This window comes from Phytophthora cinnamomi (assembly GCF_018691715.1).
Source record: "Phytophthora cinnamomi strain GKB4 chromosome Unknown Contig21, whole genome shotgun sequence".
Classification (NCBI taxonomy): domain Eukaryota; phylum Oomycota; class Peronosporomycetes; order Peronosporales; family Peronosporaceae; genus Phytophthora; species Phytophthora cinnamomi.
In genome coordinates this window covers 581186-608241 of record NW_027150954.1, presented here as the reverse complement: position 1 = coordinate 608241, position 27056 = coordinate 581186, and the positions used below count along the sequence as shown (strand labels likewise).

The 27056-nt window shown below is 53.5% G+C and overlaps 3 protein-coding genes across 3 annotated transcripts; 1 reads left to right on the top strand and 2 right to left on the bottom strand.

Moving 5' to 3' along the window:
- Positions 1-483: 483 nt before the first annotated feature.
- Positions 484-1701, top strand: IUM83_03545 (importin-like protein; the record flags this gene model as incomplete). Its single annotated transcript, XM_067927556.1, has 1 exon — positions 484-1701. One exon carries the CDS (start codon positions 484-486, stop codon positions 1699-1701), a length of 1218 nt encoding a protein of 405 aa, XP_067795534.1.
- An 8846-nt stretch (positions 1702-10547) lies between these two features.
- IUM83_03544 (importin-like protein) lies at positions 10548-14126 on the bottom strand (the record flags this gene model as incomplete). Its single annotated transcript, XM_067927555.1, has 2 exons — positions 10548-12146; positions 12216-14126. The coding sequence occupies 2 exons, from the start codon at positions 14124-14126 to the stop codon at positions 10548-10550; spliced, it is 3510 nt and encodes a 1169-aa protein (XP_067795377.1).
- Positions 14127-14430: 304 nt separating this feature from the next.
- Positions 14431-17197, bottom strand: IUM83_03543 (Regulator of G protein signaling; the record flags this gene model as incomplete). The annotated part of the gene is made up of 3 exons (XM_067927554.1): positions 14431-16791; positions 16853-17065; positions 17144-17197. 3 exons carry the CDS (start codon positions 17195-17197, stop codon positions 14431-14433), a joined length of 2628 nt encoding a protein of 875 aa, XP_067795199.1.
- Positions 17198-27056: the final 9859 nt, after the last annotated feature.

Here is a 27056-nt window from a genome sequence, read left to right as displayed (position 1 = left end):
CCGTGACGCGTAAGCTCCCGAAGCATAAGCTTCAGTAACCCAGCGAAATGGCGCCTGCAAGCTCATTCTTCTGTTTGCGCGGTAAGCGCCAAGTATCGACGTTATCCGGTACCAAGTGATGAAGTCCACTAACCAGGTGCCGACCGTGTCAATCCAGATTGTCAAGGCCAAGGAGCCGACGAACGTTCCCAAGGAGCAGAAGCAAGCACGGAGCGACTCCCAGTTTGTGCCCAAGCCGGCCAAGAAGTGCTACATTTCGAAGCAGTCGATGGCCTATATGCACTGCTGAACGGGGCGGGTCGCTCCGGCAGTGGCAGATGGAAGAGAACCAACGTCGCCAAATGCTGACATGCGTTTCTCTCTTACTTGTTGATGTCCTTCCTGTCGTATTGGGTAAAAGCAGTCGCTCGAATCTACCTTTGCCGAAAGTTAATGATCGCTAGTTGAATGAAACATTCAACAACATAGCTTTAGCTTCGCGCTATGCCTTCTCTCGTTAAATGCGTTGCCATTTCAACCGCGGCGCCGGCGTCGAAGGACCACGGAGAGGCTGCCATCAAGCAGATGGTCGACTTTGCTCTCGGCCGCCTGGTAAATGCTCTGGCGTCTGAGCCCGAGGTGAATCTGGTCGTGAGCACCATGCAGAGTATGATTAGTTGCCTCAGCGATGCGCGTGAGCTCCACCCGACGCTGGAGCTCAACGAAGCGCAACTGCGTGAGCTAGTGCACGGTCTGCTAGTGGTGCTTGGAGACAGCTTCCAGCGCCGCGCAATGCGGAGAGGTGGGGCGGGTAGCGATGATATGGATGCCGGCGAGGCGGAGGAAGACGAGGACGATGATGCCTCCCAGTCTAGCGAGAACCAAGTGGCTGAGCAGGAGCTTCAGTTTGTGTTGGCGGAGTGCATCGGAACTCTTGCCAAGACCCACGGTGCGGCGTTCTTCCCGGTCTTCATGACTCTTCTTTGGGATAAGGTGGCGGCTCTTGCTGCTCCTGGCTGTCTGATAGAAGACCGCCGCCTTGCGCTGTTCGTTGTGGATGACGTGTTGGAGCACTGTGGCGGACCCGCTATGCGTCAGCTGGATGTCTTCCTGCCTATTCTGGAAAACGCTTTGCGTGAAGTAACCGAGCCTGGACTCGTGCAGCCCGCTGCCTTTGGTGTGGGCGTGTGTGCCTCGCAGGGTGGTGACGCATTTGCTCCCCATGCTGAGCAGTGTTTGCAACTGCTACACAGTGTGGTCGCTCATCCGCGCGCTCACAGTAGCCCTGAACAACGCAATGCGACTGACAACGCCGTGGCAGCGCTGGGCAAGTTCTGCGAGTTCCAGGGAGGTGCTGTGGACGCTGCAACGCTATTCCCGCAGTGGCTCGAGCTGCTTCCGCTCCGTGGAGACCTTGAGGAGTCTCTGGCAGTATCACGCCGGCTGTGCCGCTACGTTAATGACAGGCATCCTCTGGTACTTGGCGCGCCGGACTACCAGCATCTCGGAAAGGTGGTCGCCGTTCTGGCTGCTGTGGCTGAGGAGAAGTTCCTGCGCAAGATGAGCAAAGCAGTCGGTACGAAGGAGGCGTCGGCTCTGCGTCAAGAGCTTTCGTCCACACTTGCTGGCCTCCGTGCCACGGTACCGGAGCCCGTCATGGGCCAGGCTTGGGCCTCTCTCCCTGCCCCTCAGCAGGCCGCGTTGCACGCGCTGTTCGCGTAAGGAATTATTGCAGCCACGTGAAATGAAGTAAACAGGATTTTCATAGGTAAGTAGGTAATAGTAGTTGACTACATGAGTTGCTGTGGTGGTTCAGATTGAGTTGTGGTGGAAACACTTTCGTGGTAAAGTACATTGCCAACGGAAGGACAGGGTGCCGGTGAACGATAGATCCACCTGGGTCAACAATGGGTTGGGTAGGATAGATTAGATTATCCATAGCACAAGTCTATTCGGCCACATCGCCTCGATACCTAGGCACGGTGATACCGATCTACCTCTGCTAAGAACGGCCCTCAGCAGGCAGCGTTGCACGCGCTGTTCGCGTAAGGATTTGTTGCAGCCACGTAGAACAGGATTTTCATAGGTATTACCGCTTTCACTGTTTGACATCTGCCAAATATAGCACAGAAGTGGCACATCGTGATTTCCTTCATTTGTCTCTAAATATAAATTCTGCAGAGGTCGCTTTATGTGAGAGGTCGCCTGTATGCCATTCAGTTGCTTCCAAAGGGTGTGCTATACTCAAAATAAAATTAAACTTATGCTGTTGCCAAATCAGAGGAAAATGCGCCCCCAGACGTATTAACCCTTTCGTTCTAATAAAAATACATTAAGTCCCATTTTGCAAAAGTGGGTGAGGCGTACGAGCGGTCGTTACTGAGGCCAAGATAAATCCCTTCTATCTACCGGCTTTTGTTAACGTGGATTTGCGTTCAGGCTTTGCTCACCAGTAGCACTTTCATCCAATCAGAACCGATGCAATTCGCGCACTCAAAGATTTCCTTGGTACCGGGTGATAGATCTATTGTGTCTTGGACCGAGGCCCTTGATACACAGTACGCAATTAGCACTCTCGAGAAAGGCATCGTTCGCAGGGTCATCACAAATTCTATTTGCAAAGTTTCGTCTTGTGTAAAAATTCCTCAACTACGGATTGCTTAGTTACCAACGACTTACAAGCCTATAAACCCGGTTGAGTGGTAGCACCTCGTACGGCAGACTTGTGGGTTGCTGTTCTTGCCAAGCTTGGGTACGATAATAAACACATTTGGCACATGGACAAGAGTGCCAAGTATGAGCAAAACTTTGCTGGTCTGCAATAATGTCCAGTTCGTTCATTGCTATCCACAAATGCTGCACACCATTGAATTTGCCCTCGTACCGAAACCCTTGGAATCGAAAATCGGCCACAGTGCTGGCGTCGATAGCAGGATTGGACTCCATCCTGATACATCGTTCAACGTGCTTATCAAGAAATATTCCTTTTTCAATAAGGAAGTTCTTGAGGAACACGAGACGGTCACGAATCATTTGACGAGTTATCTGAGCATGTACACGTTATGGTTAGCGTATATAATTTAAATGTGTCATCAACGACCTTACCCCTGAAATCTCCAAGGAAGTTTGCAGCCAGTTCATCATCCAGATGAAGTCATGCACACGCTTTTCCTCTCCGAAGCTAACCGATTTGTAGACAGCATGCATTACCTTGATTGGCAACATAACGACTAAATCATCAATGTCCTCTGTAGACCCGAATTCCGGTGCAAACACCTACATTTTCAATGTGTTAGGTACCGGTCTATTGGCATACTCGGATTAAAAACTTACCCGGTCTTGTGCAGGTACAAATACGGGGAGCAACGACTCGAAGTTCACCTTTTCCGGACTACAATAGTAGAAAAGAGCGGCTGATAGAGTTGAATTTGCATAGATCCGTCGTCCATTCGATGCGGAAACTCCATCTACAAAAGGTAACTGAAGTAATATACATCTGAATGCCACCGTTCATGCCAAACCTTGTAACAATCACTTACCTCAATCTTGTCCAGTCGGCGATCCATTGTTTCACGCAACCATTCACCAACGCTGTTCTTCTGAGATTGCTGTACTACGTCATAAGCCAATTTGGAGTTGAGTGGTTCCTTCCTCTACGCGCTCGCGAACGGTCAAATGAGGACCAAATGTCTTGGGTTTTGTATACCCCCTGAGCGATGAGTGGATATGCAAAGACCGACGTGAGAATCCTCGCGAGAATCCTCACGTGTGGACTTCGCCATAAAATCTGTGTAAATGCGGTCAAACGCCAAATGTAAGTAGTGCTCTGTAAAACGCAATACAATTATCAAGACTAATATATTGAGCGTGTAAACTACCATGCTGGAAAGGATCCCAGAAATGAATAAAACGCTACCGAGTTTTATTGTACATAACAATGTTATACCAAACGATGACCTCGTTCCCTATGTAGTATCGCTGGCATCGCTGGTAGTAGTAGCAGTACAACATGTGTAGGTCCTCAGGTGACGGGACGGTCCTTGCTGTCGGCTTGGCAAGCCTGATTCAAAGGCTTGGACTTCAAAGTTGGCATCAGGATGGTAGCTGCGGTTCGTCCAGCGCCCGGTCAAGCTATGCTGTCCGTCTGGCAATCCAGGCATTGAGCTTCAATGCAATGCGGACTGTGCGATGGCAGATACTACGAGTCGTCATGCATCGAAGCGGTTTCACCGCCGCTCCCCTGATCTGTGATGGCGGGTGCCTTCCACGCGCGTCGTGAACGGCAGCAACCGACATCGTAGCCAGCATTGCGACTAGTGCATCCCTCGAGACTGGTGGCACTGACGCCGCGCGTCGTGAGCAGAGGCGCCTACATCGTAGTCAGCTTGAGAGAGAGAGAGAGAGAGGTTGGATGCGTTCATCGAACATCGGGATGGGTAGCGTAGACAGCGTAACCAGCATGGCGGTGGATGCGTTCCTCGATCGTCGGGAACGGCAGTAACGGACACCGTAGTCAGCATTACGGCGGGTTCATCCCTCGAAACCAGCAGCACTGACGCCGTGCGTTGTGAACAGTGGTGCTGACACCGTGGCCAGCGTGCGAGAGGCTGGATGCGTTCCTCGGCCATCGGGACGAGCGGCTCAGACGCTTGTAGGAAGCTTGTCGGACGGTGGACACGGATCCCCTAGCGTTGTGTAGCTTCGAGATTGGTCGGAGGGCGATGGGGTGTGGTCCACCAGCGGGCCGGTGGTCTGGTGGTGTTCATCTTGAGCGTAGATGGCGACGTTGGAAGTCCGCGTCGTGTGATAACAGGGGGAGGTTTCTGCCTAGCGGGGACGGGGATATTCCGCTGCAGCGATGGCTTGTTCGTGTGTGCGGTTCCCAGAAGATTTGGAAATGAGCTGTGGTTTGCAATTGATTTTGCCGCCTCAGAATCCGATGCTTCACCAGGAAGCCGTTGAAGTGGGGTCAGGAGGGAAAAAGTCCGTCAATCACAGCTCGTTATATTGGGCACGAAAGAAGCTCATTGGCTAAAGTGAACCCCGAGGCAAAATTCGACGCCTGGTCACCAACTTCAACTTCGCGCCAAACCCGCCTGAAGGGACATCCACGTTTGTATTTAAACGCTAACTTGGCGTATCCCCAATGCTAATTCTGCCCTCCCGAATTTGCACCGCCTGTCAGATCGCATCACCATGCCCCTACTCATTGGTTAGCAAAACGCGTCGGTTAGCAGGCGGTTCCTAGTCAAGTTAGTGTATGACCCACGCCAGCGGTAACTCGCGCTTCGCGTGCGCTCCTCGCGTAGCTGTAGATCTGTCAGCTCACGAAACCGTAGTGCTAGAAGTCAACACCAACAATTCCGATCACATCAGATGGTATCATCGAGTGACTACTCATTGGTTAGCAAAACGCGTCGGTTAGCAGACAGTTCCTAGCCAGGTTAGTGTATGCACCACACCAGCGGCAACTCGCGCTTCGCGTGCGCTCCTCGCGTAGCTGTAGGACAGTCCACTTGTACCAAATGCTGCCTCCCCTCCCAGCACTTTTAGTACGTGCAATTCTGCCCCAGTACGCGCAGGGGTTAAATGCACTCCCCTTGAAGAAACTGCCGCGTCAAAGCTCGATTTATAGCAGCCAACGTGGCATCGGCCTCGGCTTTCGATTGAGTATAGTCGTCAAAACATTACGACAGCAGCAATACATTGTCCCCCGAACGCTGTCGTGCACATTGAGATAAGTGGTAAGTGCTCACAGCAATTGGTACGAACGGTAATTCCAGCTTAGGTAGCCGCCAATCACCGTGTCCGGTTCGATCCGCACCAACTGGTGCGAATGTGGCACCACACCCGAGGCAGCAAGATATTTATCCCATCAGAAGCATAGCGGAGTATAGCTGAATCTACGATCCGCCTTCGTCGCGGAAACCGGATTTGCGGATCCGATTCACATCTCGATGATTCACGAAATTATTTAACGCCAGCCACAATTGTAGACGTCGCTGGTGCAGATCCAATGCATTAATTATTTGAGAGAATTTTGCACGAAGTCTACGGACCAGATTTGAAGTAACTCTGCCATCAGCATTTGCGCACCACTTGAACGATTTGATGCCGTTAGAATATGGTAAATAACATGATGGTAAGACAGGGTGAATCGAATGACCAAAACTAGATTATATTCATACTATGCAATCGCTATCTTGCCGACGTTTATACACGTACGCGCTGTAAGATTGGGTTGACCATGACACGGGTACGGATACACCTTGGTCTAGTTTTCACGTGGCACAGAACGTTCGTGTGTATGTGGAACGGTGACGGGGGCACAAGTTTTGCGTGATAATAACTATTCTCAATGCTGGAAATGTTGTCAACAAGTCTTAAATGACGACGTTGCTTGTTGGGTCAAATACAAGGTTGTTAGCGAAGGCGATTGTACCACACAAAAAAGCTTCCGTTGTCACAGGACCCATTGCCCTGATGTCATCTTCATATATGGATACCTTGCGGAGCTTAGGAAAACGACTAACATTTGAATCAATTAGTGAGACTGAAAGTTGCGCCAGATGAGATTGAAATTCGACGCCGATACACCAGCCAACATCAGATCCAAGCGCAACATGCACTACGATGTTTCCAACACCGGAACCAATATCCACAAACGTGTCTGACGGAAGTAGTGGCGGTAGTGATGCTAGTATAGCTGACACCCCTGCTGGCGAAATCTCTCAGGTGTGCTCGTCGGATAAGCGATGAGACCCAAGTACCTGGGATCGAGAAACGTCTCAGAAAATGCTTGTGATCGCGTCCTGAACGAAATCAATTCGGTGTTTTACGCTATCCCCACCTCCAAAATTCTGGGTTGGTGTAGGCCTTGAATGTTTGACAAAGAATCGCCGCGGAAATGACTCCAAACGCGTTCCATACGTCCGTTTCAGCGTTTTGAGGCGTATTTTCAGCTGATGCTGACTCTTCCCAGTGTTTGACATGTCACGCCAAACTCTGTTCCAGTTGATTTTATGTCCTTCATCGAGTTGGGCTTTCACTAGCTGAAACAGAAGCTTGTCTTCATTGTCAGAGAAGTCCGTCATAGCAAATGCAGTAATGGCAATACAAACCCAAGACAAATGGTCTGCTGGTTTTACCACCAGCAGCCGCGACATAACCTTTACTTTAACAAGTATTATTTCTTAGTCGCGTCGGTTTGGCGCGAAGTTGAAGTTGGTGACCAGGCGTCGAATTTTGCCTCGGGGTTCACTTTAGCCAATGAGCTTCTTTCGTGCCCAATATAACGAGCTGTGATTGACGGACTTTTTCCCTCCTGACCCCACTTCAACGGCTTCCTGGTGAAGCATCGGATTCTGAGGCGGCAAAATCAATTGCAAACCACAGCTCATTTCCAAATCTTCTGGGAACCGCACACACGAACAAGCCATCGCTGCAGCGGAATATCCCCGTCCCCGCTAGGCAGAAACCTCCCCCTGTTATCACACGACGCGGACTTCCAACGTCGCCATCTACGCTCAAGATGAACACCACCAGACCACCGGCCCGCTGGTGGACCACACCCCATCGCCCTCCGACCAATCTCGAAGCTACACAACGCTAGGGGATCCGTGTCCACCGTCCGACAAGCTTCCTACAAGCGTCTGAGCCGCTCGTCCCGATGGCCGAGGAACGCATCCAGCCTCTCGCACGCTGGCCACGGTGTCAGCACCACTGTTCACAACGCACGGCGTCAGTGCTGCTGGTTTCGAGGGATGAACCCGCCGTAATGCTGACTACGGTGTCCGTTACTGCCGTTCCCGACGATCGAGGAACGCATCCACCGCCATGCTGGTTACGCTGTCTACGCTACCCATCCCGATGTTCGATGAACGCATCCAACCTCTCTCTCTCTCTGGCTGACTACGATGTAGGCGCCTCTGCTCACGACGCGCGGCGTCAGTGCCACCAGTCTCGAGGGATGCACTAGTCGCAATGCTGGCTACGATGTCGGTTGCTGCCGTTCACGACGCGCGTGGAAGGCACCCGCCATCACAGATCAGGGGAGCGGCGGTGAAACCGCTTCGATGCATGACGACTCGTAGTATCTGCCATCGCACAGTCCGCATTGCATTGAAGCTCAATGCCTGGATTGCCAGACGGACAGCATAGCTTGACCGGGCGCTGGACGAACCGCAGCTACCATCCTGATGCCAACTTTGAAGTCCAAGCCTTTGAATCAGGCTTGCCAAGCCGACAGCAAGGACCGTCCCGTCACCTGAGGACCTACACATGTTGTACTGCTACTACTACCAGCGATGCCAGCGATACTACATAGGGAACGAGGTCATCGTTTGGTATAACATTGTTATGTACAATAAAACTCGGTAGCGTTTTATTCATTTCTGGGATCCTTTCCAGCATGGTAGTTTACACGCTCAATATATTAGTCTTGATAATTGTATTGCGTTTTACAGAGCACTACTTACATTTGGCGTTTGACCGCATTTACACAGATTTTATGGCGAAGTCCACACGTGAGGATTCTCGCGAGGATTCTCACGTCGGTCTTTGCATATCCACTCATCGCTCAGGGGGTATACAAAACCCAAGACATTTGGTCCTCATTTGACCGTTCGCGAGCGCGTAGAGGAAGGAACCACTCAACTCCAAATTGGCTTATGACGTAGTACAGCAATCTCAGAAGAACAGCGTTGGTGAATGGTTGCGTGAAACAATGGATCGCCGACTGGACAAGATTGAGGTAAGTGATTGTTACAAGGTTTGGCATGAACGGTGGCATTCAGATGTATATTACTTCAGTTACCTTTTGTAGATGGAGTTTCCGCATCGAATGGACGACGGATCTATGCAAATTCAACTCTATCAGCCGCTCTTTTCTACTATTGTAGTCCGGAAAAGGTGAACTTCGAGTCGTTGCTCCCCGTATTTGTACCTGCACAAGACCGGGTAAGTTTTTAATCCGAGTATGCCAATAGACCGGTACCTAACACATTGAAAATGTAGGTGTTTGAACCAGAATTCGGGTCTACAGAGGACATTGATGATTTAGTCGTTATGTTGCCAATCAAGGTAATGCATGCTGTCTACAAATCGGTTAGCTTCGGAGAGGAAAAGCGTGTGCATGACTTCATCTGGATGATGAACTGGCTGCAAACTTCCTTGGAGATTTCAGGGGTAAGGTCGTTGATGACACATTTAAATTATACACGCTAACCATAACGTGTACATGCTCAGATAACTCGTCAAATGATTCGTGACCGTCTCGTGTTCCTCAAGAACTTCCTTATTGAAAAAGGAATATTTCTTGATAAGCACGTTGAACGATGTATCAGGATGGAGTCCAATCCTGCTATCGACGCCAGCACTGTGGCCGATTTTCGATTCCAAGGGTTTCGGTACGAGGGCAAATTCAATGGTGTGCAGCATTTGTGGATAGCAATGAACGAACTGGACATTATTGCAGACCAGCAAAGTTTTGCTCATACTTGGCACTCTTGTCCATGTGCCAAATGTGTTTATTATCGTACCCAAGCTTGGCAAGAACAGCAACCCACAAGTCTGTCGTACGAGGTGCTACCACTCAACCGGGTTTATAGGCTTGTAAGTCGTTGGTAACTAAGCAATCCGTAGTTGAGGAATTTTTACACAAGACGAAACTTTGCAAATAGAATTTGTGATGACCCTGCGAACGATGCCTTTCTCGAGAGTGCTAATTGCGTACTGTGTATCAAGGGCCTCGGTCCAAGACACAATAGATCTATCACCCGGTACCAAGGAAATCTTTGAGTGCGCGAATTGCATCGGTTCTGATTGGATGAAAGTGCTACTGGTGAGCAAAGCCTGAACGCAATTCCACGTTAACAAAAGCCGGTAGATAGAAGGGATTTATCTTGGCCTCAGTAACGTCCGCTCGTACGCCTCACCCACTTTGCAAAATGGGACTTAATGTATTTTTATTAGAACGAAAGGGTTAATACGTCTGGGGGCGCATTTTCCTCTGATTTGGCAACAGCATAAGTTTAATTTTATTTTGAGTATAGCACACCCTTTGGAAGCAACTGAATGGCATACAGGCGACCTCTCACATAAAGCGACCTCTGCAGAATTTATATTTAGAGACAAATGAAGGAAATCACGATGTGCCACTTCTGTGCTATATTTGGCAGATGTCAAACAGTGAAAGCGGTAATACCTATGAAAATCCTGTTCTACGTGGCTGCAACAAATCCTTACGCGAACAGCGCGTGCAACGCTGCCTGCTGAGGGCCGTTCTTAGCAGAGGTAGATCGGTATCACCGTGCCTAGGTATCGAGGCGATGTGGCCGAATAGACTTGTGCTATGGATAATCTAACCTATCCTACCCAACCCATTGTTGACTCAGGTGGATCTATCGTTCACCGGCACCCTGTCCTTCCGTTGGCAATGTACTTTACCACGAAAGTGTTTCCACCACAACTCAATCTGAACCACCACAGCAACTCATGTAGTCAACTACTATTACCTACTTACCTATGAAAATCCTGTTTACTTCATTTCACGTGGCTGCAATAATTCCTTACGCGAACAGCGCGTGCAACGCGGCCTGCTGAGGGGCAGGGAGAGAGGCCCAAGCCTGGCCCATGACGGGCTCCGGTACCGTGGCACGGAGGCCAGCAAGTGTGGACGAAAGCTCTTGACGCAGAGCCGACGCCTCCTTCGTACCGACTGCTTTGCTCATCTTGCGCAGGAACTTCTCCTCAGCCACAGCAGCCAGAACGGCGACCACCTTTCCGAGATGCTGGTAGTCCGGCGCGCCAAGTACCAGAGGATGCCTGTCATTAACGTAGCGGCACAGCCGGCGTGATACTGCCAGAGACTCCTCAAGGTCTCCACGGAGCGGAAGCAGCTCGAGCCACTGCGGGAATAGCGTTGCAGCGTCCACAGCACCTCCCTGGAACTCGCAGAACTTGCCCAGCGCTGCCACGGCGTTGTCAGTCGCATTGCGTTGTTCAGGGCTACTGTGAGCGCGCGGGTGAGCGACCACACTGTGTAGCAGCTGCAAACACTGCTCAGCATGGGGAGCAAATGCGTCACCACCCTGCGAGGCACACACGCCCACACCAAAGGCAGCGGCCTGCACGAGTCCAGGCTCGGTCACTTCACGCAAAGCGTTTTCCAGAATAGGCAGGAAGACATCCAGCTGACGCATAGCGGGTCCGCCACAGTGCTCCAACACGTCATCCACAACGAACAGCGCAAGGCGGCGGTCTTCTATCAGACAGCCAGGAGCAGCAAGAGCCGCCACCTTATCCCAAAGAAGAGTCATGAAGACCGGGAAGAACGCCGCACCGTGGGTCTTGGCAAGAGTTCCGATGCACTCCGCCAACACAAACTGAAGCTCCTGCTCAGCCACTTGGTTCTCGCTAGACTGGGAGGCATCATCGTCCTCGTCTTCCTCCGCCTCGCCGGCATCCATATCATCACTACCCGCCCCACCTCTCCGCATTGCGCGGCGCTGGAAGCTGTCTCCAAGCACCACTAGCAGACCGTGCACTAGCTCACGCAGTTGCGCTTCGTTGAGCTCCAGCGTCGGGTGGAGCTCACGCGCATCACTGAGACAACTAATCATACTCTGCATGATGCTCACGACCAGATCCACCTCGGGCTCAGACGTCAGAGCATTTACCAGGCGGCCGAGAGCAAAGTCGACCATCTGCTTGATGGCAGCCTCTCCGTGGTCCTTCGACGCCGGCGCCGCGGTTGAAATGGCAACGCATTTAACGAGAGAAGGCATAGCGCGAATCGCTGAGGCGCGGATGTCCGAGTGCACCGACTCCGTAAGAAGCGGGGCAAGCACCTGCGTCACCTGCTCGGCGTACGGGAAGAACGCGTCTTCAAGATCCGTCACCATGCCAGCCAAAAGTTGGCAGGCAGTCGCCTTCTCTTCCAGGATCGAAGTCCGGATGCTCAGACACTTGTCGTTGACCTGGGCAAGCTGAATGTCCTCGCTGTCCGTAGAACCACCGCTTTCATCGTCATCGTCGTCACTGGACAGAGTAGAAGGATCCACCTCGAACTCAGCCTGCTGCGTAGCAGCCTCAAGCAGCGTAGGCATCACGAGCGGCAGGTACGGCGCAAAATCACGGCCGAGACACGTGCAGCATCGGGCCCAGGCCTGCAGCAAGTACGTGCGGATCAACTCATTGCCTACGATGGACGGAGTCGCCTGCATTTCGGCCATCACCTTGAGGATAGCCGGCGCGTCACGTGAAAACACCTCCTTGCCCACAGCCTGTCCGATAAGACTCAAACACTCGAGCGTGATGCCACCAAGCGTGAAAGAACTGGGAGCGTTCGACTGCGGCTTAATTGCTGCCGGCGATGCAGCTGCAGCCACCATGCTCTCTTGCAGACAGTTCATCAGAATGTGTTGGAGAGGAGGCATCACAGCAGCGTAGTAGTTGCTAAACGAAGCACCAGCCACCGTCGCGACAGACGAGATAGCGGTAATCGCTTGCTCATGCACAACGCGAGTGGCGATGAAAGCCTGGGTAGGCGCTTGGTTGGCACCCGGGACCATCGACTGGCCGTGCTGCAGCAACGCAAAAAGCTGGTGAAGCATCTTGTCCAGGTACGGCGTGAGAAGCTCGGGCGGGCACATGTCGATGAACTGGCGCAGCGCGGTTGCAGCGTGGGCCTGCAGCCGCGGCTTGTTAAAGTCTTCGAGGTAGTGCGCCAGCACAGTAAGCGCCTGGGAGTGATAGGCCTCCTGGAATTGCGGGGCCTGGTCCACGGACAGCTGACCGATCACGTCCACGGCCGTGCAGCACACGCGCGGGTGCGGGTCATTGGCCTGCGCCAGCAGGTGGCGCACAATAGCGTCCAAGTTGTCGTTGTCGAGCACGTCCAGGATCTGGCAAAGGCCCACCAAGGCGGCGTGGCGGCTCACCCAGTTGTCGGCCCGAGCCGCGTATTCCTGGATCAGCGCAAAGCACGTGGGCAGCGAGCGCTTGGCGCCCAGCGCGCCCACCAACCGCTCGAGTGCCTCGGACCCCACGTCAAAGTTGGAGATCTCCTGGTCGATGCCCTGGCCGCCAGCAGACTGCTCGTCCTCGCAGTTGGCCACGTCCCACGTGTCCAGGTCCTGCAGCTCCAGCATCATCTTGAAGGCCACGGGGTACACGGTCTCCACGAACATGTTCTTGGGCAGTCTGCGGCAGCGCGCGGGCGCCTGCTCCGCCAGCGACACCAAAAACTCCATGGCCAGCTGCCTGCAGCCGTCGGGCACGGCGTGGTCGTCGTTCTCGTCGCGCGGGGCGTCGGCGATCTGCACCATCGTCTCGACGAACTCGCGCAGGCACGGCTTGAAGAAGGCCGCGTGCGGCTCGGCCACCTCGATGAGCACCTCGAGCGCCTCCATGACCTCGTCGAACTGGTGCGTCACCAGCAGCGCGTGCAGCGCGGCCAGCACGAGCGGCACGGCGCTGGCCAGCAGCTCGGGCCGCGGCACCTGCTCCAGCGCGTCCAGGTTGAGCAGCAGCATGCCGAGCGCGCGCAGCGCGTTGAGGGCCACGCGGCCCTCGCGGTCGGCCAGGCCCTTGGCCAGCGTCTGCAGCACCGTGACGTCCAGCGAGGCCGTGGCCTCGGCGTCCGGCGTCGTCTGCGTCATCTGCGCGGCCAGGAAGATGGCCACCATCTCCAGCACGCGCAGCGCGGCCTCGCGCAGCGTGGCCAGGGGCGCGCCGCTCCACTGCAGCAGCGTGGGCAGCAGGCCGTCCCACTGGCCGTCCTCCAGGATGCTGCTGGCCAGCTCGCCCACCGTGTCGCACACCTTGCGGCGGATGCCGCGGTTCTCCTCGCCGGCCGCGAGCACGGCCAGCAGCTCGCGCTTGACCGTGGCCCGGGCCGCGTCCGACGCGCGCGGCCAGAGCGACACGGCGTCGCGCAGCAGCACGCGGCGCAGCAGCACGGCGGCCAGCGCGCGCACGTCGTCCGGGCTGGCCGAGTGCACCACGCGCACCAGGCCCAGCAGCACCTCGTCGCTGCAGGCGGCCTGCTTGAGCGCGGCGAACTGCGCCTCGGCCGCGTTGCGGGCCGCGTTGTCCACGGCCAGCAGGCTCCACAGCAGCGCGTCCCACGGGCCGGCCGCCTCCATCTCCTCGGAGAAGTTATAATACTAGTACAGGCTACAAGCGGAGCAGCGAGCGCGTCAGATAAGTTAGATAAATGCGCGGCCACCCATCTGACGGCGCGGCCGGCCATTGGCAGAAACCCACACGCCGAGCGCAGGCCAATGAATGCGACGTTGAAGGCCCCGGCTATGGCTGTTGAAGCGCTCACACGTCGCAGGGACAATGGTATTGTAGCACTTGCACATGTATTAATACATGTGCAACTGCAACTGCAACTGAAAAAATGTGTCACTTGTATTATACTACTAGCCAGGGATTATCCTCGAGTTAACCATTACCAGCAGCAGAGTTCGAGGAGGATCCGAGCGCTGGCGTGGCCCCGTTCCGAGCTTTGTCCAGCAGCGGGGTCGGGGAATCGCGCGACATGCCTCGAGCTTCCTGCACGAGGTGGAAGCGGTGGCGCAGGAAGGCCATCTCCAGCTCGCCGCGCAGCATCTCGGCCGGGTAGTCCTCGTGCACGGTGGCCCACGTCCCGACGAGCGCCATGAAGATCCGCGAGTCCAGGAAGTCGGGCACCACCACGTTGCGCATGTGGTCGTAGCACTCGTTCTCGACCTCGTCGAAGGTCGTCCGACAAGCCACGTCAAGCTGCGCCTCGACCCGCTTGCGCAGCGACGGCGCCAGTGGAATGGGCGACCGCGGGTTGTTCGGATTCAGGTACTTGTCGTAGATTTTCTTGGCCGACCGAAGCACGATCTGGTAACTCGGGAGTCGTCGGTAGTGCTCGATCTCTTCCCACAGCATGAGATTCTCCGAACAATGCTGGAAGTCCAGGAATTTGCGGAAGGCCTGCATGCATCCCGGGAACGTCAAGAACACATCCAAGTGGCAAAGCTCCAGCTTTCCGGCTTTCGCGGCCTGGTCCACAGTCGCGAGGTGGGCATCCGCGGGTGTCGCCTTGCTGTCTCGTCGCAGTTCCTTGTAGTAGTTTGACTTGACGAAGCGCGGAAGCGAGTCCTGCAACATGCCATGCCGAACTCGGTTGGCGATCTTCTTGAACATGTCGACACTCGGATTCGCGAGCCGCACGTAGATCTCGTCGCGCATGGTGGTGCTCATATCGACTTGCAGCCGCGCGCTGGGCATCATGTACTTGCGATAAATTTTCTTTGCGGAATGCTGGAGGAACTCGATGCCTGGCAGCAGTTTGAAGTCCTCCACTTCTTCGCAAAACGCAAGTAAGGAATCCACACCTCGTCGAGTCATGAACAACTTGAAGTATTTCTTGGCAAATGGATCACCCAGCAGCAGTGAGAGGAGCTGCTGAGGGGTGAGCGCCTGCTCCTCCTCCATCTTTTGAATCGACTTGCGTCGAGTTGCCGCATTGATTGAATCAGGAACAGATTTGGGGATGAGCTTCACGACCGGATAGTGCATAGCGGTATCGATAAGCTGGAATTCTGCCAACGCGTCCAGCTTCTGATGGACCGCCTCACTCTCTTCAAACCGATTGCCGCGGCGTATAAGCTGCTTGGTGTCCGGTTTAACTTCTTTTGAATGGGCAAGATATTCCTGCGAGCGGCAGAATCCCGGCCAAATGTCATCACTTATGCGGTTGAAAACGTAAATTTGAGCCTCGTAGAACAGCTTGGGTACCAGGGCACCTTTCGTATCCACGACTTCTTGGATTTCTCGGAGAACTCCGTTGTCTTCGAGCCCAGTTATATAGTTTCTCGACGAAGATGTGCAGTATCGGTCGTAGATTCTCCGAGTTTTGTTCACCACGAACGATAAGTTCGGCAGACGTTTGCAGTCTTCGACCTCGAGGTAGAAAAGTAGGTTTTCGAGCGCCAACGCTTCCATGCAGAACGTCTTGAGGAAGCGTAACTTGGCTGGATGGGCGAGGATTCCCATGAGTGAATAGTCCTCAGCTTCCTCTGACCCGTCCGACGCCATAGCACCCGTAGTTGAAGAGATTTCGTGTGGTGTTGGACCACTGCTTGAGCCAACCATTGAAGGAGCTCCGTTTGGAACTACTGGAGCACAGAAATCCTGCATCTTCTTAAACAGCTTACTATCGCGGAATCGAGGATATACTGACCTCTCCAGCGCGATAAAGCAGATTTGTTGGGCGCCGGAATAAATACCTGCAGAGATGTTATCTCCTTCGAGAGCTTTTTCAATGTCTTGCAGCATTTGGGCCGTAACACACACTGGTGAAGGCGCATCCGGTGACAAAAACTTGTCGTAAATCTTCCGTAAACGACGATGTGTATAGGAGTGTGATGGTAAGTGCTGGAGCTCGTCGATCTCGACCCAGAATCGCAGCATGTCGACACCATTCGGGATCTTGTTCACTTCTGCGAATTTGAGGATCATCTTGAGTGTGGCGGGGTCGGTTAAAACATCGGTCGTGAAAACCGGCGTAAGGTTTTGGACCAGATCAAGTGCAGCGCGAGAGGTGCCCACAGCTCGACCGAACCCCTTTTCACCGGAAACAGGTAATAGAATGCCGCTCGACGTTCTCTCATCGCCATTGTTTGCGACTTCATCGTCTAGTGGGGCCTTAGGTGACAGGATAATATTGGGCTCAATGATCAGATCATTGAAGTCCGACGACGTCGTCACGGAAGCTAATGTTGCTGCATCTAGAAGTGAGGAGCGCGTAGGTAGGTCTGTCAACATCCGCTGCACAAGAAAAGTTAACTTGAAAGTAACTTTAAAGGCCAGCATAAAGCAGTGGATTTACCTCTCGTAGCGAGTCACCGCTAGTTACCGCTTCTGATTCGTTCATAGGTTGAACTTCGGTCTCTGACTCACCAGGTTGTGTTTTTTCGGAGGAAGGTTGCAGGGAGGCCTGCGTTCCCGACGCTAAACGGAGAGCAACCATGTCTCGAAGACTAGAGAAAATTTGCTCTTCCGGGTCCCCAGCAGCCAAACGACGTTCGTACTCATCCTTTGTCTGCACAACCCGAAGCGCATTATTAAGTAAACACAAAAGGACAAAAAACAATCGAGTGGGCCCTCACAAGCAACGAACCTCTCTATAGATCAGTGATGCGTCTGGGTCATCCACGGACGCCGCTGCTCCCATGGCTGTCGGACACGATCAAGTCACCGATTCCTGACCGTAGACTACGTAGCACCTTGTCGTCGAGCGGTTTGCCGTAGAAAGTGGTCGGTCGGACCAGGTGCTGAGGGCGAGGTTGAACCTGAGTGGTAAGCTGCTGGTTATAGTTATGCTAATTAAGGCGCGGCAAGACTCGTACTCATCAGGAACAGAACACGCTATTGATAGAGAAATGATAGGTGATTCGATTATCACTATAAATGGTGAAACCTTGGCAAGGGAATACGGATTTCCTACGTCAGGTTTAGTTAGCACCTTTAGTCCTTTAGCTGTCCTAGAGTGCGTAGGATAATATACTCCGCAGGCATGTTAGTAAATTTTACCATGCAGTATCTTAATTGTCAGTGCTGCTCCACACCCGACCGCCCGTTAGCACCAGGCCATAATCTCCAAATCAGCCACGAATGTGTTACTCGGGGCCATGATTTCGTCAATGGAAATCCTCGTTCATATAAAACATTGCACACAGCCACAAAAGCTTCGCAGCAAAGTTGATATTAAGCTTACAACAAGAGTTCACGTACCATCCAAAAGAAATTGTCAGCTCCATTGCATGTTCATATCCTTCGCTAGATTTAGAATAAATTCACCTTACTCCTCTAACATGTTAGTATTTATTGCTGCGCACGGACAAGCATTTATCGAGTGCTAGCGTTTGTTATACAGCCAGTAATTGTGCAAACACTACAGTAGTGTAGGATGATCGACACCTGACGAAGCCAGTTGGGCTAACCATCTCTACTTGTCAGGAAAACGTCGTGTAAAACTTGTGGTTTCTATGCATTTCTTCGTGCACTGTGCACGAAGATTTCACCGAATGCAGTTATTTCAGGCATACAAAAAGCTAGTGGGTTCACGAGAATGCAATCATTCACTAGAATTCATCGTGCAATTTGCACGATGGGACTCGATGCGTGATCAGCTTGAAAAAAGAAAGAAAATATACATTTTTCAGCGTAAGTTTTGGGTGCTCATCTCTCTAGCTTGTGTTTTCCACGACAAGTGATCTAATCTTCGTTCTATGCCCCTACTAGACACAGACGAAAACGGAAGACGAGATTTGATCTGCTCGTACAGAAGGCTAGCACAGTCGGTAGAGCTTTTAGCTCGGCGCAGCTCGGTGTTTGATAGTAAGCCTTCTATAACTGCATCAGTCGCTGGAGCTCAGCCAGCCGAACCTTTCCAACTCGGGTAGCCACGTCATGCTTTGACAGCATCCGTAGTGCAGGTAATCCAACACACCAATGCTGCCATATTAGCCGGAGGGTCCTGTTAGGAAGTACAAAATCTTCTGCAACTCGATGAAAGCCATCACCCCATTGCTGTAGCTCGAGAGGTGATTCCGTCGTGGAAACGACATCAACAGTCCTTCTATCCGGTTGTTCGCCAGCTAAATGGGTACAACTAAGTTGTGAACGAGCAAGAACCGCAGCAAAGGCTGATTCCAACGCCTCGATTGTCATTATTGAACCATGGATGTGCCGTTTAAGAGTATTCTCGAAGGAATTAGTCAGACCTTGTTTTAACGAATCAATTTCCGCTATGTACTGTGCCAAGTTGACCATTATTCCCACATGTGGAGGAATTCCACTTGGAGTGATGGGATCATTGACTTGAAAATTACGACAAACAACTCGTTGGCGAAGCCACTCAAAATGCGATCGATTGCATGGTGTAAATACAGATGTAGTGAACAGCAGGTGATTATGTGGCAAATGTTCGCGTAAGAACACAAAGTGATACAGTATTGAAGCAAGACCAAACTGACACACCATTCGTGTAACGGGGTTACACACACAAGTGGCTGCAAGCCACTTGTGAATTTAACAGATAGGTTATCTGTTAAAAGTTTTGGATGCTTCCTCACCTTGGTGTAAGACACACCAATGGATACATTGAAGTGGACTACCACAGTGAGTGGTCCACACATACCCAAAGATCCTATTGGTAGAAAGCAGCATCTTTCTACCAATCAGAGTCATGCATATTAGCGGGGCTCTGACAGCCAGCCGCTGCCAACCCTTTCATAGATGATAAACAGTTTTTAGCAGATTTTAGAGGAAGATCAATTTACAAACAATACAGTTCTCATTTTACCTAATCTAAGTCACTTGGAATCCCTTCTTATTTAACTTATATTTGTGTATTCAAATATAATTAACCTAAGTAATTACTAAGTACTTACGCTTCCTCATACACGTTGCGCAACGTGTAAGCTAAAGTAGTGAGTCAAGTTAGACCCACTACACCTGGTAGCACTTTGTAGTCCGTCCAACGACCGACTGCTTGACGTTCGTACGCGGTGTACGAACGCGGAGCCGAGAACCCCATGAGCACGGAGGTGCGGATGGAGAGCTCCAACACGCCTGCAACGCATGTTGCACGCCCTGACTGCCCCCACCTGTCTGACCCAGAGTGGGAAACCCTCCAACGACTGTCAACAGTCATTGGAGAAGCGGCGATAGCTACAATGCTGCGTACGCTATCGCCGACGGAGCAACATGGTGTTGCTCTGGGGTTCATCATGAAGGAGCAGCGTGACGCTGCTTCCTCAGTGACGGCGTCGTCAGGGACGACACCGCGTGCTCAACCATTAAAGTTGAGCGTAAGCAATTACGTGGGAAGAGAGGGCGAGCCTCTCCTCCGATGGCTTGTCGAACTCGACACAGCCATAGCGGCTCGACGCATCGTCGACCCGCTGTCGAAGGTCGCGCTCGCCATGTCCTGCCTTGGCGGACGCGCAAGGAATTGGGCGTATGGACGCCGACTCTCCGATCCTACGTGCTTCAGCACGTACGAAGTGTTCAAAGAGGAGCTCAAACAAGCGTTTGAGCCCCCGCAAAACGAGTTCCGGTCGAGGGCGGAGTTCCTCGACCTTCAGCAGGGTAAGCATGACGTCCATGCTTACGCGCAGCGTGCACGATATTTGGTATCAAATATCGTGACTAACCAATTGACGAGGCGACCAAGGTCGTCACGTTCATGAAGGGGCTTAGAGATGGGCCTGTGAAGACCTATCTCTTCCGAGAGTACCCGAGTACTCTCGAAGCTGCGATCACTCTTGCCATGCAAGAAGAGTTTAGCCTGCGGCAGGCTAAACTGCATGTGAACGTGCCGAGGCCGCAACCGCGCCCGGTAGCGAGGCCGGGAGGTCCAGAACCAATGGACCTCTCGAATGCAACAACTGCTGGTTACCAGCAGCAGGGAGGTAACGTGCGATGCTTCCGTTGCGGAAGGATCGGTCACTTTGCACGGGAGTGCACAGCTCCCATGCCCCCTGGAGGTGGCCGTCGTGGCGATGCTAGGCATCGCCGCGGACCAACAAAAAACGCGAACATCCAGTAGGCGCGGGGCGCCCTACTGGTAATGCAGTCGCGCGTGCCGACATCGGGCACGCGACACTGAGGACTGCAGCCCCCAGTGAGACCAGCTCTCACTGCAAGAAACAAGATGACAGGCCGAACCTAGTCATCTTGAAGGTTTACTCGAAGAGAGCGAGTGACTCTCTTCGAGCTTTGGTAGATTCAGGCGCGTCGAACAACTTTGTTCGACTACGAATCCTGCCGAGACTTGACTTCGAGGAGGTAAATGTACCTCGAAGTGTTCTGGAGGTACGACTGGCAACAGGTGCCATCGTGAAGACTGAGAAACGCGTCGTGAACGTGCGCTTCTCGTACAAACAACGAGTGTTTGTCGAACACTTTATCGTCCTGGACCTGGACGATAAGTTCGACGTAGTAATGGGCGCCGTGGCTTGCACGGCATGATCCGGTGATAGACTGGAAGAAGCGCACGCTCGTGCGCTTCGGACGCGACAGCGGAACAGAGAGCGATGGCCCTGTTACCGCGGCTCACCAGTCGAGACAGCGCTTCATGCTGCTGTCCCGGAGTGCCCAAGAAGTGCGCGAGGGCGCGCACAAGTGAGACCCACGTCGGCAATGCCGCCGACGTCGGAAGAAAAAGATGTGTTGGTTCCGGGAACCAACACCCACGTTCAAGCGTGTAAGGGACAGTCCCTGACCCGAAGCGGTCAGGTCGACGACGACGCGTCGGCTCCGGGAGCCGACGCACCCTCGGTCAAGAGGGGCTCCGCCAATGAATGGCGTCGAGGTGACGAAGGCGTGTCAACTCCGGGAGTTGACGCTGCAAACAGTGCGGACGGTTGCAAACGTACCGCACTGACGCAATTTGCATCCTGTCGTGCAGCCAGGCTGCACGACGAAGCGCCATGCGATCAAGCCGGGATTGATATCGCGCGCCCGCAGACAGGGTCTGCCGGCGAAGGGACACGTTACCGTGCAGCCGGGCTGCACGAAGGAAAATGCGGTCAAGCCGGGCTTGATACCGCGCGCCCGCGGACAGGGTCCGCCGGCGAACAACTGTCCACGGCCGGGCCTGGACCAGAAGAACAACTGTGCGGAGCCCGGCTCTGCACAACAAGAAGACGGCGCAAGCGGAAAACGCTGCGCAAGTCTCGGTCCGGGACCGAGACGCAACAAGAGCAGTCTGCTGGGCAGACTGCGGCGGTGACGCCGAATGTCAAGACGCTAAGCGTCTTGACGCGCACCGATACTGGATTCCAGTATCGTGACATGGAACTCGCTAGTCCTCCGACGACGGCGTCGGAGTTGACTTCGCTTCCAGCCATGAGCTGGAAGCGCTTCACGCGCGACTTGCACGATGGACGCATCGAGCAAGTCTGCGTTCTTTCGGACAGCGAAAGAACGGCGAGCGAGAGCGAAGAGCTGAGGCAGCTCTTCATGGGAAGTACCACTGAGAGTGAAGACACTCTCAGTGCGAAGACGAAGCGAAAGCGCTTCGAGGAACAAGGTTGGGACTCGCTGAAGTCGAGTCCCTATTACGAATTGTTGAGGGAGTACAAAGACGTACTCCCGGAAGAGATTCTTGCGGAGCTTCCGCAGGATAAGGGCATTCAGCACGAGATTGATCTCGTGCCGGGCACGAAGTACTGTGTCACGCGGCAGTGGCCACTGCCGCGAGAGCAAGTGAAAGCGATCGACGACTTCTTTGAAAGTCGTCGTAAAGCAGGACAAGTGCGGGAATCAAAGTCCCCGCACAGTGCTCCGACGTTCTGTGTCAAGAAGCCACAGGGCGGATGGCGCATCGTTCATGCCTACAACAAGCTGAACGATGCGACGGTACCGGCGTAGACGCCGATACCGCGAAAAGATGTTATCATCGATTCGATGGCCGGGAGCACCGTTTACAGTGCTCTCGACTTGCGAGATGGATTTTATCAAATCCTAATGCGTGAGAGCGATATCCCTCTCACGGCAGTGAGCACGCCAAGCGGCATGCTCTGGGAATGGCTAGTAATGCCGCAGGGGATTAAGAACACCCCTGCGACCTTCAACAGGTGCGTGACACACTTGTTGCGCTCGGTGCGTAACTTCGCGCCGAGCTACTTCGATGATGTGTTCATCCACAGCCGGGCTGTGGACGGGAAGACCGACGTAGAGATGCACAGGGTGCATCTCCGGAAGCTACTTGAGCTTATGCGAAAGCATAAGCTCTACGCGAACCTGAAGAAGTGTATCTTCGGGGCGAGCGAGATACCCGTCCTCGGGTGTCTCGTAGGGAAGAATGGTGTTCGCCCTGACCCGGAAAAGGTCAGAGTGATTAACGAATGGCCAACGCCTTCAAGTGTCAAGGAACTGAGGCAGTTCCTTGGCTTGGTCACGTACTTGTGCAAGTACGTGGAGGATTATGCGGGCAAGATCCGCCCGCTATCACAACTTCTTAAGAAAGAAGCTGTGTGGAATTGGACACCCGATTGCCAAAAGGCATTCGATGCAGTCAAGCGGGGCTTGACTGAGGCGCCGATCTTGGCAGTGGCTGACCAAGATCGTCCATTTCACGTAGTATGTGACGCATCCGATTTCGCGATCGGATGCGCGTTGATGCAGCACGATCACGAGGGCCGTGATCGTGTAGTCTACTACCAATCGCGTCAGCTGAAGCCAGCTGAGCGCAACTATCCGGTGCATGACAAGGAACTCCTTGCCATGAAGTATGCACTCGCAAAGTTCCGAGTGTATTTGCTTGGGAGTAGACCATTTGTGGTCTACACCGACCATGCATCACTGCGTACCGCAGTGAAGTCGCCACACATTTCACAAAGAATGGCGAGATGGCTCTCATTCTTTGCGGAGTATAACTTCCGGGTCGAATACAAACCCGGAAGATTGAACGTGGTGGCCGACGCGTTATCACGTCGGCCAGACTATGCAGAAGCTGTTGACGTCAATGCCATTGACGCCATGCGATCGAGCAAACCCACATCATCTCTGTTGGATGATGTGAAGGCCGCGTACGCGCACGACGCGGACGCGAAGCTCTTGCTGGCCTATGGCACAGCGCCTTCTGACAAGTCCCGTCAGAAGCTGCCCAAGCACCTTCGAGCGCGTGCACACCGCTTTCGTGTGCACGACGGACTACTGCTTTACAATGCAGTCGACGACAACGCGGATCGCGTTGTCGTGCCAAATGACCATGACCTGCGACTCAGGATCATGTACGAGTATCATGATGCCCCGACTGCGGGACATCTCGGACGTGAGAAGACTTACGTCCTTCTCACGCGCGACTTCTACTGGCACCACCAGTATAGTGGGTGCGCAAGTACATCCGTGCTTGCGAGGTATGTCAACGCGTAAAGCCTGCGCCATTCGCGCAGGCTCCACTGCAATCACTACCGACTCCGTCGGAGTGTTGGAAGTCCATGTCTTTGGACTTCATCTTTGGCCTTCCCCCGGATAGCGGAGGGAACACCGGTGTTGTGGTCTTTGTAGACCGCTTCAGCAAGATGGTACATCTTGCGGCGGTGCCAGCAGAGGTGACCGCGAAGCAGACGGCCCGTCTGCTCGTCGACATGGTGTTCAAACACCATGGCATGCCGTCCGACATCGTGTCGGACAGAGACCCGCGCTTCACAGCGCACCTGTGGCAAGAAGTGTTTACACTTCTTGGGAGCCAGCTTTCCATGTCGACTGCGGATCATCCGCAGACGGACGGTCAAACCGAGCGCGTGAATCGCGTGCTCGTCGATATGTTGAAGAGCTACGCTCACTCGTCCCAATACTGGAGCGAGTGCTTATCGATGGCAGAGTTTGCCATCAATAACTCAGTACATGCCTCGACCGGGCATACACCGTTCTACGTGAATGCCATGCGGCATCCACGTCTACCGAGTTTACTCGGAGTGATGGCTCCCACTTTAAGTGGGGGAGGATCTACGACTGCAATACAGCAGCCGCAGAAAACCGCTGACACTTGCACAGTGTCAGCTGCAACAATGGACAAACCACATGAGTCTGCGCAGGGCGCAGACTCCCCCAACAACATGGCCAACGACCACGGGTCTGCGCAGGGCGCAGACACCGCAAAGAACCACGCAGAGACCGGGCCTCTAGCGGAGAGCGAGCTGAATGACTTCAGCTCGGATGCAATCAGTTTCATCACCAAAAGACAAGCCGTGATTCGGTTTGTCCAAGACACAATAGCAGCTTCTGTTGATCAACAGAAGCTGAACGCAGACAATGCGGGCAGAGGCAACACAAATGAATTTAAAGTTGGTTCATTAGTTTTGTTAGCTACACAAAACCTGCCTAGACATGCAGTTTCGGATTTCGGAGCAAGCAAGCTTGCTCCGCGCTTCATCGGGCCGTTCACTGTGTTGGCACGGCACGGCAACGCATACACGCTAGACATACCGTCTAGCATGCGCCTCCATCCGACCTTTTACGTCGGACGGCTGAAGCCATACCTGCAGCACGAGCCATCTAGCTCGGCTGACCCGAAGCCTCGGCAGGAGCCGAGGCAGAAGCGGAGGACTTGGCCTCGGCGACGAGCAGCCTCTCCTCCAGCGCTCGAACGCGCTGGAGCAACCCCTTCATCTGGGTCCCCAGCTCGACCTGGATATTCGAGGCGGTCTGCGAGACCGCCGCAACTTGGGCCTTCTGGTTCGCCAGCTCCTGTTTCAGGGCGGCGAACTCAGCGCCCTGCAGACGCTCCACGACGGTCACCCGGTCGTGGAGAGGCGCATACTGGTCAGCCCGGGGCTGATCATACCCGGGGCGTGTTCCCACCCCCGCCACCGCCGATCCGTGACGCCCGCGGCTCAACCCGCTGGATTGTTGAGCGGATTGTTGACCATAGTATCCCGAAAACGAACCCTCAAGGGGCTCGTTTTCGTATTCGTTGGAGAGGATTTCCTCCCCATCGAGATACATGGGAGCCGCGGAACGTCTTGCTGGAGGACGTTCCGGAAATGGTGAGGGCGTACGAAGAGCAGTACGCGCTGGCGCAGCGGAAGTAACACGAGCGCTGCGATCATCACCAGCGCCCGAACCCTCACGTGCTAAGAACTTAGCACGGAGCTCTTTGAGACTCTCGGGCACACGGAACGACGTGTACCCGTTCAGGTCGCGGTCGCTCAAGCGGACCGCGCCTGGGAAGCACTTCGTGCACTGAAAGCCCTCGGGCACAGCGCACGGCACATTTGCCTCCTCAGCAGCAACATGAAGTTGCTCCAACTTTCCACGCTTCGAGTACGTCTCGAAGCGATCACGCGCTTGCTTAATCCGATCACGGTAAGCACTCGGCCTCTTGTTGAAGTTTTCAACAAAGGCGTTCCAGCTTTGACAAAGTGCCTGCCATTCGGGCACTTTGCTGCGAGAAGAGGTCTTCTTGCTTTGAAACCATCGGAGCTCATGAAAGAGTCCGATGTAGTAATCGCGCCTTTGATGCGTTTCCGCATCAAAGTGCAGCTCGGCAGCCACAGTGTCATCTTTGATGGCGCTGCATACGTACAGCGGCACCTCATTCGGAGGTACCGAGTTCCCAAACCGGTCCATGATCTCGGACGCGGACGGCATCCATGGATCGCGCGCTGCAGGCGCAGCGCGCGGAGAGCCTTGAGCTTTAACATCACGCGCTGCAGCAGCAGCGCGCGGAGTACTGAGAGCCCCAGCGGAAGCGAGCGGGGTATCGCTCTCAGTACGCGAACGCTTCGAACTCGAAGCGTCCGATTCGTCCCCTTCACGCGGGCGAACGTTCTTGGCGTGAGGGTCGAGCGATTCGCTCGACACTGAGTCCTTACGCTTTGAGGGCGAGTCCTCCTCGCCCTCCATGTCTTCATCGTCGTCGTCGAAGTCGACGACGTCGCCGTACTTCGCCTTCTGGCGTTCGAAGTAGTCGTCGATGGAGAGATGACTCCCCATCGACTTTGCGGGCTTCTTCTGAGGCGCGCTCATCGTTGAATGAGCGCGGATTTCTTCTCCAAACGCGGAGAATTGACGAATGGTCAATTCCGAAGATTGACGTGCGGAGACCCCGCGCGTCTAACCTTAAGGGGGGATGGTGTAACGGGGTTACACGTACAAGTGGCTGCAAGCCACTTGTGAATTTAACAGATAGGTTATCTGTTAAACGTTTTGGATACTTCCTCACATTGGTGTAAGACACACCAATGGATACATTGAAGTGGACTACCACAGTGAGTGGTCCACACATACCCAAAGATCCTATTGGTAGAAAGCAGCATCTTTCTACCAATCAGAGACATGCATATTAGCGGGGCTCTGACAGCCAGCCGCTGCCAACCCTTTCATAGATGATAAACAGTTTTTAGCAGATTTTAGAGGAAGATCAATTTACACACAATACAGTTCTCATTTTACCTAATCTAAGTCACTTGGAATCCCTTCTTATTTAACTTATATTTGTGTATTCAAATATAATTAACCTAAGTAATTACTAAGTACTTACGCTTCCTCATACACGTTGCGCAACGTGTAAGCTA